This window comes from Athene noctua, chromosome 12 (genome assembly GCF_965140245.1).
Source record: "Athene noctua chromosome 12, bAthNoc1.hap1.1, whole genome shotgun sequence".
In the NCBI taxonomy this organism is placed as follows: domain Eukaryota; kingdom Metazoa; phylum Chordata; class Aves; order Strigiformes; family Strigidae; genus Athene; species Athene noctua.
Window position 1 is genome coordinate 12,839,943 of NC_134048.1, and position 19,920 is coordinate 12,859,862.

General features: G+C 48.9%; 1 protein-coding gene across 2 annotated transcripts in view; it reads left to right on the forward strand.

The window, feature by feature from the left end:
• The window catches only part of SH3PXD2B (SH3 and PX domains 2B), a 79,014-nt gene that overhangs the window by 3,329 nt on the left and 55,765 nt on the right, over positions 1-19,920 (forward strand). For both annotated transcript variants that reach the window (XM_074915848.1, XM_074915849.1), the window contains exon 2: positions 9,466-9,546. In XM_074915848.1, coding sequence (XP_074771949.1) covers positions 9,466-9,546 — 81 coding nt within the window. The remainder of the gene's footprint in view (positions 1-9,465; positions 9,547-19,920) is intronic.

Here is a 19,920-nt window from a genome sequence, read left to right on the forward strand (position 1 = left end):
CTGTGAGTGATAGGGGCCTTGAATTTGCTCTGCTGGCTGTGAAACTGTATCACACTGTGGTGCGGTGGCACCTCCTCTCCCGGGCTGCTAACCTCGGCTGCTTCAACTGCACTTGTGCTGTTTGCGTCTTTAAGCTTTTTTCGTAGGTAGTACCTGGAAGGGACAGTGAGAAATGATCCTTTTGCAGGTGTTCATCACAGGATGCACTGCTCTGATCCTGTTAAAGGAGAAAAAACAAGCTCAGGATCTCAGCAGCCTACAGTTCAAGTGAAGAAGGGGACTCCCACCCTTCAGGCCGTGGCTGGAAGGTTCACCCTGCAGTGACATTTCCCATACAACCCTCTGTTAAGTGATTACTGCTCGTGCCCCTCAGGGATGCTGCCAGCGAGGGCTTAGGGCCGTACTGCAAATCTGAAAAGACAAAGTCTAAGAGCAGTGTTTAAAAATAATCATTCTGGGCGACAGAGTAGCAGACTGTCATTTCTATGGTCTGGCCAAGTCTCAGATTCTGATAGATGAATGTTTATTCAGAAAAGACCCAAAACAAAGCCAGAGTTGAAACAGAATAAATTTTCCTTTAAAGGACTTCATGCAATATCTTTTTATAGTTTTGTGTTTGTTATTCTCTAGTAGAAGTCCCCAAAATAAAGTTTTTCCGTACTAAATCCAGATTTTGATTGGTTTTTTAGCCTCAGGCAAGCTTCAGGACCTTTCCTTTTAATACACCTGCAATTTGTTCGTTTTGTTCTATGTGTTAATAACAATGTCATTGAATTGCATCTTCATTTGTATTATCCCATCCACCAAGAACATTTCCATAGTTCATATATTTTTAAATGGTTGCTCCAGAGCACAAACCAAAATTATATATATACATCCGACAGGAAAGAGAGAGCAGCATGTTGTTTGGTTGTGTTAGTTTATTGGAAAATATGGACTATGATCTTGCAGGACTTCCTTTCCCAGCCTCCCTGCACACACATATCGCTTTGAAAAAGGGAAATTTAAAAAAAGTGTGTCACATACATTTATTCTGCAAGCTCAGTTCACAAGATTGCAGACTTTAAACAAGGTGAATACCTGTGTGTATTGAATGACCTCATTTGTGGCAGCTGACTTGCAAAAGTAATTAACAGTGTGTGTTGGAGTCTGGTGCCTAGATGATAGCATCTATAGATATTTTAAAATGTTTGATGAAAACCACATTCACAAAGTAAGTGTGTTATATTTTTGATGTGGAATTTGTGATGTGATGGTAGGTGTCTTCTCTGCTCCTGTTCCTTGCAGTGATGAGGCCATTTGTTGATTTGTTGCTTATCTGGAGTTGATTGTGGAGCATTTGGAGAAGAGTGCTTGAATGGCAAGAGGAGGAGGGCTGCTGATCTACAGACTCAGTTATTTTTCAGTGCCTGAAGAACGTGTGTCCCATGGACCTGTGTGTCATGGTCACCTGGTCCCGACTTGCCCAGTGGGAGCAGAGCTCTGTTGGGATCTGGTGCAGAATCACCACGTACAGCTGCATTATTTCTGCTGTGGTGAATCATACTGGTTGCTTGACTTAAAAAGGATGTTGGGGGATGAGTTCCCCCCTGCCATGTTCTCTGGGGAGCGTGACCGTGCTTCTGGTATGGTGGGAATGTCCTGTGGGGAACCGAAGGATCTGGGTGAGTTTAGATGTAGGGAGCAGGACGTTAAAATGAATAGTGTGAAATCCATCCAGGGGCTGGTAACTAAACTAGGAATGCTAGAGAGCAAAAGTGAAACCAGAATATATGAAGCAAGGCTAAACCCAGGAAGCTGGAATCTCTGCCTCAGTGAGGAGTTTCTGAGAGTCAGTCGCCTCAAGAGATTTGAGGGCTTTCTCGGCATCCTTAGTGGTGTTTTGCTGCTGTATCCTGTGGTTCTGCTGTATCTCATCCCACTTTCCATCAGCTGGCCCATGCTCTCCTGCTTGAGGCGGGCCACAGGCAGGGTATTTGGAGCCCATAGCTGGTACAAATTTGGACCTGTCCTTGTGCCTGGCCCTGCTCTGCTGCACAGCATTACAGAGCAGACCAATCCTTCCTTCCCCCTCACTTCTCAAGAGAATTGGGGCTTAAGGGAATGCTGTTGGCTTTGTGGATGAGAACCAACATTCAAATGCAAACTCTCCTTTGTTTTTCTTCCCTAGTCATGTTACTTAAGGCTGTTGAAACCTTTGAATGTAGCAGTTTAGTGGAAGGGCCAAATCCTGCCTGGCACACAGCCATGGTGGCTGATGCAGCTCTGTGTGGAAAGCTGGTGCTTGTACGCAGTTCCAGCAGTGAACTTTGGCACCAAGGCCATCCATTGCCTTTAGCCACTTGGAGGTCCAGTGACCTTGATCCCTCTCAGCTTTGCTTTGGAGGGTATCTCTGTCTTCTGGCCATTTCATGTAGCGGTGGGAAATAGGAAACAAATCCATATGTTTGACCTTCAGTGTGACTCAGAGCAAACAAGAGGGTGGATATATTGTATGGCTGAGGGGTCTGCACTGCAGCTGAGTGGGGCTCAGTGGGTTGTCCTTGGGGTCCCTGTGCTTGGCATAACCCTCTACGCTCACACTTCATCCCGGCAGCTCTGGCTGTGTGCTAAGGCAGCGCTGTGCCCTGGCAAGCTGTACAAGAGCAGAGTGGGAAGAGCTGTCACTCACTGGGGTTTTAGGGAGGGTACAGTTGAAGGGATGAATCAGAGCAAGGGGAGGTGGCTGCTTTGTAGTCCTGGGTGCATGGGCAGTTTGGTTTGGGTTATTTGCTGTGGTGATGAGGATATATATGCCCATCCTCGTGCTGCCTGCGTCCCTCTTACCCAGCTCCTCCCTGCAGCTCCGACTTGTTGCTTCTGCCTCTCTCCTCTGCTAGACCAGAGGGACCATGGCAGCACTGCTGATGCCCTGCAGTTATCACTGGGATTGCTTCTCTGTGCCTTTCCCAGTGCTGTCTGAACCAGCACAACCCTTCTCCAAGCTCTCCCCATCCACAGACTGAGCTGGGGGCTGGCTGTCCTCCTCCCGCTCCCAGCATCAGTGTCCTGCAGCATGAGAGCCCCCACTCTCCCCTCCCCAGCCCTGCACGCCTGCGGCAGCAAAGTCTGATGGAGAGGGGCCAAGCACAGCAGCTCACCGCCAAGAACTTTCTTTGTTTCTAGCCATCTCCCTCCCTTTTTTTCTTTTCCTCTTACAATTTCCCACTCCCTTTTCTATATTAAACCCTGCTCTGGTTTGGCTCGATCCCTCAGCTGCTTCAGTTTCTCTGCCCCTTTGAATTTCTCAGCACTCCTTTCTCCGAGACACGGCCGAAGCCTGGGTGCGAGGCTCTCACATGGCTTCCCTGTGTTTTGGAGTGTGGGGGAATGCGGGTGGAATAGAGAAACTGATGCTTTTTTCCCCTCTACTGGCGAAAGATGCTTTAAATATGTGGAGTTTTCCACAGAGAGGTTTATTGTACATAGTCTCCCTGGACCCGAGACCACACAGGCTCAAACCCATTGGAAACAGCTCTGCAGACAGCTCTGCCTCTGCTGGAGGCTGTTATGTCTGGCTTTGCCATAGGAGCTCTGCTGAGTGGCTGGGGACCTGTGCTGATGCCTGTTAGTGGCCGGTGGGCATTGCTGCGTGTCCCTGCAGCCCTGTGGAGTTGTCTACTCAAGTGACCATGGCGTTGTTTTCCACCTTGCCGCTGGTGTGGGAATGGGAGAGTCTCGGCGTGTGGGAGCTCTGAACACGGGGATGCTTCAGGGCCAGGGAAGAGCCACCCAGGGTGGGGTGGGCTGTGCCAGGGAGGGCTGCTGGCAGGATGGTGGCTCTCAGGGCTGTGTTAAGATGCGTGTGCGGCTCCTGGGCTCAAGCTGGCGTAGCTGGGTGGTGCTGGGCTCAGTCTGGACTTGCTGCCCCATTTGGCTATGTGCTGGGTGCCAGGCAGATTGCTCACAGACTAGCCACCAGCTGCCCTCTCCCCAAAGCCTTACTTGTGGGCTTTATATGTGCACGCCCCCCAACCAGGCTGCTTTGCAAGTCTCCTTGGAAAATTTGGGAAAATTCCTGTGCGAGGAGAGAGGCTGAAACTATAGCTCTAGGTTTTCCTGCAACTTCAGTCTGACTTTTCCTACTCAGATTTAAGCAGTCCAGGCTGCTTCCCAGGTTGTGTTCTGTGCATGTCCGTAGTGTGTTTAAGCAAGGAGTCCAGAAATGATTCTTCTAGGAGGTCACACAGCCTCATGTTTCAAGAATGGGAAACTGTTTCTGGTTTGGGGTGGGTTTTTTTTTAGTATCTGTTCTTAATTCCATTGCCTCAAGTCAGCCGCTTGAATCATCTCCTCTCTCTAGCGTTGCTGTATGTGAAAATGTGCCTCTTGGGGAAAGTGCAAGACTGAGGGCTTGTGAAGGACTCCAGAGTCCCCTGTCCCTTTGGGCGGTGGAAGTCATCAGGAGCCATTGCTATCTGCAGCACTAAGGCTCTTTATCAGTCCCTGGAAAAATACTTCTGGGATCTGACAGCTCTCAGGGCTTATACTTTCTACTTCATTTCTTCAAGAGGAAAAAAAAAATAAATATATCTCTGGCTGCCCTTTCAGATAGAAATAATTTGTGCTGGCTTTTTGTTCCCTCTGTTCTTGCACTCCAGTCCCTGTGACTGACCGCTCTGGATGTGTGTCTGAGCTGGCTCCTTCATCCTCCCTGCTCTTCCGGTGATGCCTGAGCTTGCTCCTCACCTGGGGTGCCACCCTCCCCGGGCGGGATGTCCTGGATCTCCCTCTGGCGTTTTCCTGCTGCAGGTTGCCAGCGAGTTTCCCCCGGGGCTGCAGAGTCCTTGTTGCTGTGTGAGCTGACTGGCAGCTCTTGTTGACAGCTCTGTTACGGTTGGCCAGGTGCCATTTGCATTTCTTTTAGCAACCTGTCATTTTTTGACAGTTCCCTTACGAATGTTTTCAGTCCCACTTTCCACTGGCCCCTTCTCCCTCTGGAGCTGCCTCTCCAGAGATGCTAGGGAGGAGAGAGCAGAGGCAGGCACAGGGTCATGACGGAGGGATGCCAGGGGACCGAGCTCGTGATGCCTGGCTGGGTGGGCTGTGATATCCCCCATGCCTTTTTTCCATCTTTATATTTCTGTTCAGGGCTTTTGGCTTCTAATGTGACCAAGGAGAATCTTGGGCAGTCGTGGTTCTGATGGTGAAGTTCTCAATTAGTCATTTTGAAGTAGTTCGTATGTGACCAATTACTTGTAAGTAATTGGAGAGTTTGGAGAGTCCAGGGAGTTTGGGAGCCCAAGCCCTGTGGTGTCTGTCAGAGTTTGGGCTTTTGCATCTGCAAGTTTCAATTTTCTGTGAAGGATCTGTTCTGCTTCTGCCCTCCAAGGGATAGGAGCGCGGAGAGCATTTGGCATTAATGTGAAGTGCTCCTCTCATCCGTCATTAAACAAGATCCACCTGCACCTCCCAAAACTGTTCCCGTGGCCTCTGTAGCCCTGGGAGTGGAGGACAGGTCTTGTTTCCTTGCTTTGGTCTTTGCTGAGGCTCTGAGAAGGTTGTCCCTCTGAGAACTCCTCTTGCTGCAGCATGGGACTGCGGTTTCATGGCAAAGGGCAGAAGAGCTGGTGGCTGGGAGAGGAGTGATGGGGGGCTGAGGGTACATGTGTGGGCCTCTTTTAATGCTGAAAGCAGGATTTTGTGTGTATTTGAGTGGCCCTGAATTTCTGTACCTCTCCTCTCACCTTGCTCTAGTAGGACAAATGCTGTGAGCTGTGTCTCAAGGATTTCAGAAGCATGGGCATGCATGTTGAGCCTGACCCGTGGCTGAAATAAAGTGAAGGAGGGTTCAGCCCTGGTGATTTCTGTCTCTTCCAATGCTCAGCTTGGCCCGTTGCCTTCAGGCATCAGACCTAGCTGTAGGGTTTGATGTGACACGTGTGCAGCAATGTAGGCTGGAGCAGAGCAAGGGATAGAGGCTCTTGGGGTTGGGAGTGGGGCAGGGTAAGGCATCCTTTCCAGAGGGAGGGAGGGGAGCCGCTGGTTCCCGGGTTTCACCGAGTCAGCTAGTTCCCTCCATGGTGCAGACCCCGCTGCTGGCCTGGGAAGGGCTGTAAATATTTAGATAGCTCAGCCTGTTGGTTTTGGCTGGGGGCCCAGCCCACGTGATGCAGTTGCTGAGCCCCCCTCCTGAATCTGGCCGCCCGCCGCCTCCCTGCCATCTGCTCGGCTCTCCCCACTTCCCAAGGAAATGGTGGAGCAGGATCTGAGCGGTAGCCCCCCCATTCCCAGCAGTGCTCCCCGTGGGTGCATGTCCCCGAGGCAGTGCCAGCTGCAGCCCCAGGAGATCCCCTCGCTCTTTCCGTGGAAAAGGCCTGCTGGTGGTTTCTCTGTGTTATTTCTTTGAAGCACTGTAGAAATTGGAACTGGAGAAGACCCATGAAATAACTGTTTCCACATGCCCTCACCCACACAGCCAGGCTGGGAAAAGCCTGTCCTTGGAGCAGCCGCTGCAGGACAGAGGGCTGTGGGAGCGGGTGATGGGATAGAGAAAACTGGGTTTGTTTGGGCTGCTCCTGGTAGGACATGGTGCAGTGCCAGGCCAGGAGGGGAAACTTCAGACCAATTACAATGTTTTCAAAACTGTCTTGATCATTGAAAGTGTCTTCCAAAAGCACCTGAGAAGGTGATGGGCAGTTGCATCTGGGAGCTTGGTGCCTCATTATTTCCAATCCCTGTGAAAACCATCACTGGGTGGCTGACTGCACTGTTCATACCTTGCAAAATCTGCACTTTTTTTGTTAGCTGAGGAGAGCACCTGAGTTATGTTTTCTGGTGTATTTTTTTTTTATCCCTAGGACAGCAGAGAGTAGATTAGGTATTGGCAGAGACCAAGATCTGTGACGGTTTTGGCCAACAGGACACCTTGGTAGGATGGGGCCATCAGTGAAGGACGAGGGATATTTGCAAGGAGAGAGGAAGCCAGCTTTACTGAGACAGTGTTTTTTATACGTAGTGAGGAGCTCCTACAAGCGTGGGCTTCCCAATCTTTTCTGCTTTCCACAAGCAGGTGAGGAGATACCCCTGGAGACCTTTTTGCTTTTCAAATGGGATATGCAAGCAATGATTATTCAGGCTCCTGGGAGATCTGCATTTCAGCAAAATATGAGTGAACTCATCAGTTGGGAGAAATGCTCCTTCCCTCAATTGCAAAGGGCATAATAAAGCATGGTGTGCCCTCAAATCTCATGGCTTTATTACCCTTAAGAGCTTTGAATTCATTTTGGCTTGAGCAAATCCACATCATGATTAAAATCCCAGTCTAATAAGCTGTTGACTCCAAATAAAGGCAGGATAGGAATAAACAATGAAGAAAAGTTGGCTCTTCCTCCTGCCCCAGTGGAAGGCTTTCTCCAGGCAGGCAGCCAGCAGTGATATAACCCTGTAAAGTGCTGTAGACTGGTAAGAAAGCTGGGATATCAGCTGAGCTTCCAACCAAAATGAGCTCATGCTGGCCTGCGGGTAAGTCCTGGGGTGAGGGTAAAGACAGCCTGGATGCTTACTTAGCGTCAAGTTAACGCTTAGTTTGCTGATGGTATGGTGGCAACTGTATGGATGCTGTCAGATACTTCAGAGGCCGCGTCATGCAACTTTACCAGTTTTCATTGCAAACTGTGGTCAGCCAAGTTGTCCCTGACATGTTGAGGTCTAGAAGCATGTTCCTGAATGGGTATTGTGCCCGAGTCAATGCAGAGTACTTGCCAAGCCCATTTGGTGGTAAGCAAGCAGTGTCTGGGCCTCCCTTGTAGCAAATCATGGTCCATCCAGGTCTCCACAGATGTTACAGATGCTGTCTTGCAGGAGCTCTCTGTCTTCCTTATGTTAGTATGCAGAAAGGGTGCATCCTTCAGCTCAAAAAAAGAGTTTGTGAGTGGAAGGAGGGGATCATGGTCAGCTGAATTAGGCCTGTGAGGCGATGCTGAGTGGCTCAGTTTTTATTTGGGAGAGGGTGGTGGTGCCTGTGACACCTGGCCAGCTCACTGCAAGTCAGCAAAGCAGTCACAGATGTGTTTGGGCTGATCATCTGGTTTAAGGAAAGTGGCCGTTGAATGGCTGTGTTGAAAGTACTGCAGTTCTTTATTTTAGCAATAAGATCTTGCTTCATCTCACTGCCTCTTTTTCCATCTTATTTTGGAAGTGATTCTGCTGCAAAGAGTTTGTGGTTCTTCAGAGTCTCCTCACCTTGGTAGGTCATGCTTCATCAGCCCTCTGAGCAGCAGAGTGAGTTTTCGATCAGATTTTTAGTACAGCATTTGAGTAGGTTTGATTTAGTGTTGTGCTGCCCATTTGAGTGTCCTGGTGTTTGAGTTTCGATATTGGACTGGGATGTTGGTTGCATTCCAGCATCTGGAAAAACGTGTGTCTCTGTGAGAAACCTTGTGAAACTCTTACGGGATTCTGTTTTAAATACCAAAACGTCAGCATCCTAAGAGCCTTCACTCTTCATTATGTTAACTGGAGTTCTAGCAGGTCCGTTCACCTGAGCTTCTGAATGTTTAGTTCCTGGTTCAGTGAACTGATACTTGAACTTGTGGTGGAAATAAGCAGGACATTAGAGTTAGAAGAAAAAATGAATATGCCCTCATTCTGTTTAGTCAATCTGCTACCAATTAGTGAAGGCTGAGGTTTGCATCACTGGAGTGTTACCTTGGCATCTTGTCAAGGGTCATCTTTAGTTTCAGTGAGCAACAAGTAAGGACATTAGATAAGTAATTGCCCAATTCTGTTGTTTGCTTGTTGTTTTTCATAGAAGAATAAAAAAATTGGGCTGGGTTTTGTTTTGGTTTTGCATTCATCACCAGTAAAAGCCTGGTCACATGGTCTGTGAATAACCTACAATTACTAGGATTGATTGTGTGGCATTTTAAAGAACAGGAGGGTAGTTTGCACCTCTGCAAGTTTAAGTAAACAAACCTCAGAGCTACCTATGGAAGAACAGAGAGAGTTTTGAACAAGCTCTCTCTCACAAGCCGCAGCCCCAGGACCCGGGCTGGCGGTAGTGTGTGGTGTGGCACACTGTGGGCTGCACCATGGGGATCTTGACATCAGACTTGATGCTGCAGCCATGGATGGGATGGCCACGACATAGTTACTAACTCATAATGTGTCTGGAGAGACTTTAACTGTGTTTTTACATGGAAGTGCCCTTTCACATTAAATGTATGCCCCTATTTAGGGAAAGAGAGCTGTCTTGGTTCACAACTATTAGTAAGCATTTAGTAGACAGTTAGGTTGCAGCAGTGGAGTTTAATAATTTAATGCTATATATTTTCTGGTATTGCTGAAATGACTTTAAGTGGTCCCATGAACTTCCCTGGTTGATGCCCAGCTGTGGGGGCTGCATTGGCAGTTTTAGCAGCATTTGGCTTGTGGTGTGGGTTGTTGGGTCACTCCTCTCTGATTTTTTTCCTTTGTTCTCTACAGGTGTACATTATCAAAGTCACCTGGTCCAATGGGTCCACAGAAGTCATATACCGACGGTACAGCAAATTCTTTGACCTGCAGGTAAGCATTTTGCCAGTTCTTGGGGTTCTGACCGAAGGGTGGAAAGCTGTGGTCACTCGAGAAGCATGGTTTCTGCCTTATGCTAAGCATGCCTTTTGTAATCTGTCAGAAAATATTTTGATTTGAGGAAGCTGAAATGCAATTTTGGACATTCTTTAAAAAGCAAGAACAAAGCAACCTCAAAAGCTTGACACTTTGCTTCAGTGCCTCTTCATGTTGGTGGGGACAGCCTGGATATTTTGCATCTCCAGCGTTAAAGTTCTGCTGTCACTCGCTGGACTAAATGCATGCAGGGCTGCATAGGTGTGTTTAAATTCCTGCAACAGAAATCTGTGCAAGAGGTGGGGTTTTTGTTGTGGTGGTGGTGTGGGTTTGGTTTTTTTTTTTGCTTTGGGGGGGATTTTGTTAAAGTTAGGCCTAAATTCCATTCTTGTGGAGCTAATAGCATGCCTTCCCCAGCTGCTATCACAGCAAAACAGGGCTGCTGCTGAAAAGCGCCGATTCCCTGGGTCCGTGTCTCGCTGGCAGGCGTTTCTGGGAACAGGCGCTGGGGAAATGCCCACTGACCAGTGCGAAGCAGCACCAGCCCGGAGGGCAGCTGACAGCAGCTGCTTTAGCAATTACCTCCCCGTGCAGGGGAGACCAGGGAAGAAAATGGAGCCGGGAAGGAGGGAGGAGGCTGGAAAGGCAATTGGGACAGGCTGGGTTGCAGAAAACTGAAGCCGGTGTTCTGGGCAAGCAGGCAAAGGGTGTTTTCCACCCCCTCCTTGGTGGAGATTAGCCAAGGGGTCTGGCTGAGCCTTATGAGCCAAAACACAAACTGAGCTGCTGGAACGGGCTCTCTGCAGATGAGAAAGGAAAATGCATGAAGTGATCTATGGACCAGCAGCAGCTGCCAGAAAAGTCACTGGCACGTTTCTCCTGGCCTGTGTGCAGGACTGGGAGAGGAGCTGGGCACTCTCTGTCTCCAGCAACCTGCTCACGTGAAGTTGAGCATTGCTATATGTTTTATTTGAAAAAGTGCTGTGGTTGCCCGGGAATGAGGATGCCTTTCCTGAAATTGTTGCATCCAGACACAAATACACTGCTAAAAGTACAGCACATCTGGGCCTGCCCAGCGAAGCAAGCCCATGAGAATCCAGATGGCTTTCCCAGGTTCAGCTGGTCAGCTGGCTTCGGGTCAGCCTGCAAAGTCTGGGATTGTGTGAGATGGCTGCTCACGTTGATGGTGCCATGTCCCCTGTCTGACAGGGTACCTTCTGCAGAGCTGTGGATGTGGCCATGAGGGTGACCACGTTGAATAAGCTCTGGCCAGCCAGTGAGAGCCTGGCTTTGGCAAGACACTGGGTGTCCTTACCCTGCCCCATGCTGCTGTCCCACAGCATTTTGCTGGGCAAAGTAAGGTAGGGTGGCACCAGCAGCTGCTGGTACAGGCAGGGGTTAAGCTGTGTGCAGCTGCTTGTGTAACCAAGGAAATATTAAAGTAAATAAACAGGGAACAGCTGTTGGGCAGCAGCCAGGGTTGGAAGGAAATGGAGCTCAGTGCTTCCTTCTCCACAGCATCTTGTCTTCACTGGTGCTCCAAGGTGGTAGCCAAGCTCACACCGTTGTTTGCTGCAAGGGGGGCACAGTTTTTTAGGGTTTATATGTGATAAACTGGTGCCTCCAGCTGTGCTGTTTCCCTGGGCTGCCTTGCTCCTCATGGGCTGTCCTTCCTCTCTTCCTCCCCTTCCATCTTGGCTGGAGCTGTGCATGCTCCTGGATGGAAAGCATTGTCACTGAAGGCTGTCTGGAGCCAGAGACTCAAACTGGCTCTGCAAAACACTCTGGAGCATCTTTAGAGGCAGAGGTGCTTTATATGTGTGTGTGTGTGTATATATATCTCACGGTGTGGATGGGAAAGTTTAAAGCAAACCTCTCCCCCCTTCCCTGTTCCCTGCAGCTTTTACTTAAAAAAAAAAAAAAAAAAAAAAAAGAAGAGTAACCACTCCTTTTTGGCTCTGTTGAAAGAATGAATGAAATTGTGGTTTTCCCTTCCTTCCCCCTTATCGCACATGCTTCCTGGTGTCCTTATTTTAAACTTGTGGTGCAGTACAGTGGAAATTGGATTGAAAGACGAGGAGTGAAACAGATCCTCTTAGCACAGTGGAAAAAAATGCTCTAGGTAGACTTGGTAGCACTGACTGTTGCCATTGCTGGAGGCCTTTATTATATGAGTGTTGGATGATTCTATGCCAATTTTAGCTCTTTAGGCAGAAATTTTCCATGCTGGAAATTATTCATGCCTCTAGTTAGTAAAACAAAAAACCAAACCCCCTCAAAATAACTGATTGGGTAAAATGGTTCAGCTGCTTCTGAAAACATAGTAAGAGGGAAAAATATTTTTCCCGGGCCCAGTTCTGGTGATCTTTTTGATGTGTTGGAGGAAGAATTGGAAACTTGAGTCGCAGGTGATTGCTGTGTCAAGAATCTGTCTTTCATGTTATCCAGTGAAAATCCATCCAAATTTATTCATACTTACGGCCTTGAGCAATCACAGTACATGCATGTCTGGGTAGAGATATTTAATTTTAATATCTGTGTTCCCAATGATTCTGGCTGTACTTTCAGTGCTCCTGCCAGAAGCTGAGCAGGGTTTTGTTTTTTCAATAGCAGCTCTGGCCACATCTGGGTGAAGGTTGGTGCACCCTCTTTTGCTGTCATTGACCTTCCTGGTAAGCCCAGGCAGGAGGACAAGGAAGCCATTTGATCCAAGTAGGAGAGAGGAAATTACTTTCTTGGGACAGGAGTGAGGGCTGGTGGGGGCTGAGCCCCAGGCTGATGTGATGCAGCAGTTCAGAGCAGCCCAGGCACGGTGATGTGAGTGGTTGGGGATTTTCTCCTGATATTCCCTGTGGGGCCACAGCTGAATTGCTTGTCACCTTCCATTGTGGCCAAACAATTATTTTAGGAGTAGGGCCAAATAAAACACATGCACACTTACTACTGACAGCCTCGCCGGCTCGCCTGCTGCCACTGCAACCAGAGGGCAAAGTGTCCTTCCCTCCCTAGTCAGGCAGGAATGACACTCAAAACACAAACCACCAGCTCAGCCAAAACAGGGGTGAAGCCTGGAACCCAGTGCTGGTCCCTGCCTCGGCCTGACTGCAGAGATGTCGGACCAGCCACGTTCCCCATACTGGAATGGGGAATGTCAAAATCCACCTTGTGGGTCACAGTAATGCCACAAGCTGTGCCATTGTCAGCTGGGAGCGTTCAGGGTTTTGTCTGAATACTGTGAACTTCCAAAGCTGCTCATATTGGCTGTCATTGATAACTGAGACTGGTCCTCTTCTGCAAAAGCCCTGTTTTACAGCTCATCTCTGTAGCGGCCTTTCCAAGAATCACCCTGCTTTTCTCTCCCAAGGGTGGAAAGACCTCCTCTTTCTGCCTAATTACCCATTTTCATTCCAGTGACCACACCATGGGCCATCCACTGGTCATGCAGGAGATTGTCACCTCCTCTCTAAGGGTATGTGACCGACACTGGTTCTGCAGTTCAGCTTGTGTGTCCCAACGCAAGGCACAGGCTGCTTCTTCCTGGTCCCACTCCAGCTTTTTGAGCAGATGGAGTGGTGGCCTGCATCCCTCGGGAAGCGTGCAGGTCATACCCTTTCTTGCTCTGGGGTCGTCATAGGAAGGCTTGGAGTGTACCATGCCAGGTGGTGAAATTGGGGAGGGAATACTTAAGCTGGGGAATACCCCTGCCTTTCTACACTGCTCATTGCAGGAAGGAAACCTTCAGGGACCTGGGCAGTGCTCAGGAGCCTTTTTGCTCTGTAGATCCTCTGTGCTCAGGTTCCTACCACCTCTCCTCCTTGCTTTGTCCATAAACATTTTCCATCACACAGCGATTTACATAAGAGTGACTTTTCAGGGATTAAAAAACAAACCCTAAATGAAATTGTAATTCTAAAGTTTGAAACCTTGGGTGACTCTATGATTTGTGTTTAAATTTGTAACTACAAATACTAAACTCAGTTCTGCATGAATCTTTTGGCTGGAGGAATAATTTCCTTTGAATAGGATTGAGACTGTTTCATAACACTCAGTATGCCAGATGTGAGCTATTGGGAGCAGATGAATGCTGCTCCTAAGAAATAAAGGCAGTAAGATTGATGCTTGCAAGGATGCCAGTTGTATTCTGGACACTAATAGGAGCTGGGAGGTACACTGGAAAATGTTGGCTGGCATGGAAGCTGGTAATCAGATATGTGAGTGGCTGTCTCCGGTGGACAGAGATAGAGGATCGAGGTCTTGCATGCCTGAGAGATGCTTCCAGCCCTGCCAGTGCGGAAAGAGCTGTGCAGTGACTGCAGGGCTCTCTTGGATCATGTTGGATGCATCACTCGGGAGGAGGTTAACAAGTCTCTTGGAAGGATCATCTTGAAACCATTGGCTGTATGGAGCGACACTGCTGGTTAGAGAATAGATACTGGCTTGTATTTTGTGTTTTTTATGGAAACCCCCAAAAAGAAACATTTTTTCCCCACTCTGTAATTATGAGCTCATCAGCCACGATGGTAGTAATTTCAAGTCTTCATGTGACCAAGAGCCACTGTTGTCTCACTAAGCTCCTGAAATGTCCTTACACCCAAACCTGATCGTTTTATGTCTTTCTCCCTATGACCAGATCCCCATGCTTTCTGGTCCATGTCCTTGGCCTCCTCTGCCTGTCTTTTTTTGCATTGTGGGCAGCAAGGCTTGGGTCTCTGCAGTTGGGATCAGATCTGATTGGTCACAAAGTGAGCTGCTTGCGAGCTGTGATGGAGCTGGGTCTCAAACCTCCCCCTTGGTGCTATTTGGGTCTCAAACCTCCCCCTTAGTGCTATTCATGCCATGTCCTGCCTTCTCACCACTGAACCAGTATCTTGTCCTCTGGCAGACAGGTGCAAGTCCTTAAAAATCAAATTGCCATTCAGGGGTGTCCTCCTTGGGGGACAGGTTGCCCCTAGGCTTTTCCTCTTGCAGTCAGAGACCTTTCCTTCAGTCCTCGCCCCAGCTGAAGGCTGTAGGAGAGAGTGATGTTGCATGGCTGCTCCTCTGCATAGGGGTTTAATTTTGAGCCAAGGGATGGTGACATGATGTAGGCTGGAGTAAGTGTGCTTGCTGCACAATTCAGAGATAGAAAAATTGAGAATTTTAAGCAACTTTAAAATGTCTCTGGCTCGCTTCCCCACTCCTTTCTGCATGCGCTTCGAGTGTGTTTCCCAGTCTTCACGTTTGTCCATATGCTTAACAAATCCTTCAGGTTCTTAGCTGGAAACTTTCAGCTTTGACCCACCTGGAGCGATGTCATCTTGGAGAGAGTCCTGCAGCCCTCAGGCCAACAGCTTTGTGTGTAACATTAAAAAAAAAAGGCTGTTGAAGTGATGCCTACTTTTATGAGAAAATTGGCAAAAGGCAATGGTCTGTGCATGTCGTCTTGACATGGAAGATAGATTAGCCCTTCTGGAGGGCGTTCTTCACCGGTTGTGTTCGTGCAGCCACCGGGCAAAGATGGGGAGGGAAGGAAAGTCAGTATCTTAGTAATTCAGGCTGTTTTAAAATAAAACACTATACTAAAACAGGCTCACAATACACTAGCTGGCATGCAGAGAAGAATTGTTCTCATTAGCCTGTTTCAGGCAGTTTGACTCTTGAAAAATTAAAATGAGCCTAGTGCTTTGCTTCCAGTGCTGCAAGCCCTGTGTTCACATTCCTTCGCTTGCAATCCTTCTCCTCCTCCTCCTCTGCTCTTTAAGCTGGGCTCTTGGCAGGGCACACGGTTCACAAAGGTGAAGTAAGTGTTATCTTAATTCTCCGCATTTGGAAAGCAAGGGGCAGGCCTGCCGAGTAATGTGTCCCAAACAACACAAGGCTCCTTGAGATGGGAACACAAGCCGAAGCACCTCTTGGATTTCACCCCTCTTCTCGGTCGCGCCTGGTCCTGGTGGCCTCCTTGATGAGAAAGCCCTAAAGCGGCTTGGTCATGCTGTGGCTGCAGGAGGTGGATGTCTCTTTGTGTCCAGGGATTGTAAACAGGGCTCTTTCAATAGCTATTTTGTAACAGGAATCTTATTTCAACACTTTGGGGATTTCTTTTTTCTCCAGGGTTTGTGGAGTTCAGCAAAATTCTGCACAGTTGCGTGTGCAATATACTTCGTGGTTTCAGACGGCCACTGAAATAAATCACTAGGATCTTGCTATTAGACAGCTGGATCACGGAAGACAGGCCCTTTCGTGACCAAGGACAAGAAAAATCCCACAGCTTCCTGTGGTGAGATTCCTGCTACAAAGCATCACCGACTATTTTTTTCCTTTGTGCCCACTCTGCACTGAGAGGCGTGAGCTTAAGCACCGTACACAGAATTATAGAAATAGTGAATTGCCATAATCGAACTTGAGAGAAGAAGGAACACTTTCCATTAAATTAGGACTATGACTGTAGAAGAAACAGCTGGTATTTTTCCAGCAGTGCATCAAAGATCTTCATCATTCTCCTCCTGTCTTCCTCCACAAAGAACATGTACAGTCCAATGCACTTCAGCCTAGTTAAAAGTTGGCTCCTTAATTTTTTTCTATCTCCAAATGCCTCCCATTTATAGCTTTCCAGCATTTGGCAGCCGGGAGTCAGTGCATTCCCGTGTGTGCTAGCGCCAAGGCAGGTCAGTGGAGTTATAATTGGCTCTAGCTGGCACCCTGACTAGCTGCTGCACTCAGTGCCTGGCAGCCGAGCAGGGCTGTGAGCTGCCGAAAGCTGTGCCTGCCTCTGGGAAACGGCAGCCCATCCTCCCCAAGAGTCCGTGTTGGATCAAAGTTCTCAGGGCCAGTGTACACCTGAGGTGAGTGCAGCAGCACTGGGCAGTGTGTGTCTGCAGTGGAAATAATTTTCATTTCTCGTAGCTAAAGCAACTCTGGGAACATCACTTGATGATTTTTGGTTTATTCCAAGCTGATGGCCAGCATTTGCTCTGAGGGTGCAGCTCTGCAGGCTGTGTCTGCACCCTCACCAGATTTCTGCAATCCTCCCTCTTGCCTCCAGAGCAATTTTGCTTCTTGCTGGTTTGCTGTGAGCTGAGAGCTGCTGCTCACCTCCTGGCTCTCATCTCCGCCTGCTCCCATCAGATGGTCCCTGGGCTCGTTGCCTGGTGCTGCTGCGGTGGCCCCGTGGTGAAGGAGGGCCAGCTCCTGAGCCTGGGCTCTGTTCATTCATCCCTGCTGGCACCCCCTGGTCTCTTTCCCTCTGGAAACTTGGCAGAGCAGCTGGAGGAGACAGCGTTTGCAGCCGTTGCTTCCCAGCCCTGGGGGAAGTACGTCCCACAGGAAGCATCCTTGGTGGGTGCGATCTGGAGGGGAGCCTGCGGCTGAGTGTAACCCGTGGAGGGGGGAGGCAGAAAGATGGGGAGGTTAAAAGTTTCGCCCCCTCAGGGGTCTCTCTTGCTGGTGATCTGGTGTGGGTTTATTTGGTTAGGCTTTTGGTAATTGAGTGTTCAAAAGCTGTCTTGTAACACGAGGCGAGGGGTTACACCCCAGTCCCTGTCTTAGCGGTGAGCTAATGCCCTTCCAGGTGCTTCATGAAAGAGACCTGGAAATTCAGCTGCCCTCTTCCTGGGAGGGTTGAGCCAGGGTCCCCAGGAGGGCAGGAGCTCACTGGTGGCCCCCCTCCTGCCCGCTGCCCTTGGGGTTGGACCCTGGGGAGGTGTCCAGGGCCCCAGGGCAGGTGCCTGCCTGGAGCCGCTTGTGGCTGTGGGTTTTGATGAGGTTTGCGTGGGTCTGGGCTGATGTGAGCCCCAGCATCTCCGATGTGCTTTTAATCAATCTAAAGCAGCTCAGCTTTCTGGTGGAAAGACCTGCAATTTATATCATGTGCCAGCAGCCCTGGATCCAAAACAAACCCGTTTCAAGCTGACTGATGCTGCCTGTGGGGAGGAGTTGAGGATGGATAGCGGTAAATTGGTGCAAAGGAGTCTGTATCTCAGAGTGCTGAATTTTTAGTAAAATGGCTGGGACCCTTTTATGTTGCTAAATTTGTATGATATAGTACGGACCATAGCATCCACCACATACGTATTGTAGGTATCTAAGAAGTTGAAGCATCTGTGCAGTTTTATGGTGAGTGGGAGATGGAAATAAGAGCTGAGAGAGACAGAGGGAGATGGTGGTTCTGGGCTTGGCCTGCCCTTGTAGAGGGAGGTGATAAAGCTGAAGGGATGGCATGTTTTTCTGTGATCGTGATTTCTCACTTCTTTTCTGTGCCTTTCATTCTATTACATCAGGCTGTCTCAGGTCTACCACGGTGCTGTAAATCACTGCTCCCGTGCTGGCTGTTGAAAGTGCTTTCAGTGAAGGACATCTTGCAGTCTTGGAGTCCCCTTGTAAAGCGAGGTGTGGACCTCTGCAATGATCTCCCTGAGGTCCTGGTGGGCCTGGGGACAAGTGAAGAATTTAACCACTTGCTCTCCCTTCCCAGTGCTCTGCTCCATCCTAGAAGTGATGCTCCTTTCCTCTTACTTTCCTTGAATGTATTTTTTCCCCTACCTCCTATATCCTGTCTGCCCTGAGGCATGCCTGGCTCCTCATTCCCATTCTTGAGATCCGGCACAGACTTTTCCTGGGTATGTGGCAAGCATCTTGCAGGAGGGATGAGGAAGGCAGGTCTGTGCCAGCTGCAGCAAGGCTATTCCGTTGGCTGGACTAGGGGAGACCTTTTGGGGAGAGAAGGATGGGTGTGCAGGATCTGCCCTTCCTCTGTGATTCATGCCTTCCAGCCAGCAGCGGGGAGGGGGACCTTGTTAACCAGAAAAGAGAGGGGAAAACGTGATGTGGTGCCAGCGGGTGGATGCTGTAGGGCTCTGGCAGCTGGCCTGTCCCCTCCGTGGTGCCATGGTGACTCTGTGGTTTTCCTGCCAGCTGCTGAGGTTTTGCTTCACCACTGCTCCGGGGGTGTTGCAGTACTGCTGAATGCATGGCACCGCTTCTGCTCACCTTCCCATTGCATTGTGACTCCCACACATCCCTGGGTTGCAGGGTGTGGCTCTACACCCTGGTTTATGGTAACTTTTATATTCTGGTGTAATCTAGGATTGCAATGTGAGCAATAAAATACATGAAATATGGTCTCCCTTGTAATCTGGTGGCATGAGGAAAGCCAGCATTTTCCCTGTCTTAATTCTACCTCCCTGAGCTTTTCAGCCTTACTGGTACCATGTCTTGAGGCCTTTGCAGTAGAGGTGAGTCACTGAGTACTGAATTATAAGTGACATTTATGGCTGTCTTTACCTGGCACTGTGGAAATTGGATCTTGGAGATTAGGTTTGGAAGGTGTAATTAAGGTTGGTGAATTTATTGTTTTAATACTGCCTTTGATAGAATATTTAAGATTTGAGCAAGACAAAGCTTTCATTCAAATGTAATTTTTCAGTGCTAATACCATATTAAATTAGCCAAACCAGGTATTTTTTAATACACATGGTGTGGTATGCGCATTATGGAGAATTCCTTGTGCTCTTATTTTCCTCTGCAAGCTCAGCTTGCTGATCATTTACCATCAACCATGGTCTGGTACTCAACCTTTTCAGAGAAGAAGAAGATATTTTGTTGTAGCAGACTTTGAGAAATGCCTCCCTCAGTGAGCAGTTTGGGTGCAAAAAGGTTTGGGATCCCTCTGAGTCTTGATCTCCCCCTTCCCCAAGCTGGCAGCAAACCAGCCCAAGTCTCTGCAAGTTTGGAGTGGCTCCAGGAGGGCCAGGAATGAGGAGGAGGAGGAGGGCGGAGGTGAGACCTCTCCCTGTCTTGCACTGCAGGCAAAAGTTCAGCTGGTTCAACTATATTGTGCAACTTCAGTCTCAGGTAGGTGGACAGCTTGCCCCAGGCACTGCAGAGCCATCCCAACGGGTGCTGGTTGGGGCTGGCTGAGGTGTTCAGCCTTATAGAATGCAGCTGCCATTTTTCTTTGTTGTTGTTCTTTTAGAAAAAAATATTGCTGAAAAATGGAGAAAATGTTGGTTTTTAGAAAAATAAGTTGTGGGTCTTCCTCCCTATATGAGAATTTCTGCCGATAAAGCTGCTGCTGGAAGAGGGCACTGCCCTCTCCTGCCCCAGAGAGCACTGGAGTGTGGAAACTAACAGTGCCTCTCGTAGGGACGCAAAATCCTGAAGTTCTCACCCAACCTCAGTCAACAGAGAGTTGCAATCTGTATTTTTAACTGCATGCATACATGCTGAAAATGACAGATGTAATGGCCACTGAAGAAGGCTTTGGATTCAGCCACGCAGAGTGCCAGGCTGGCTGGGAAGCTGCACAGTTCTTTGTAAGGTTTCCTTGACCTAAGTTGGGAGGAAAGTTAGTCTTTA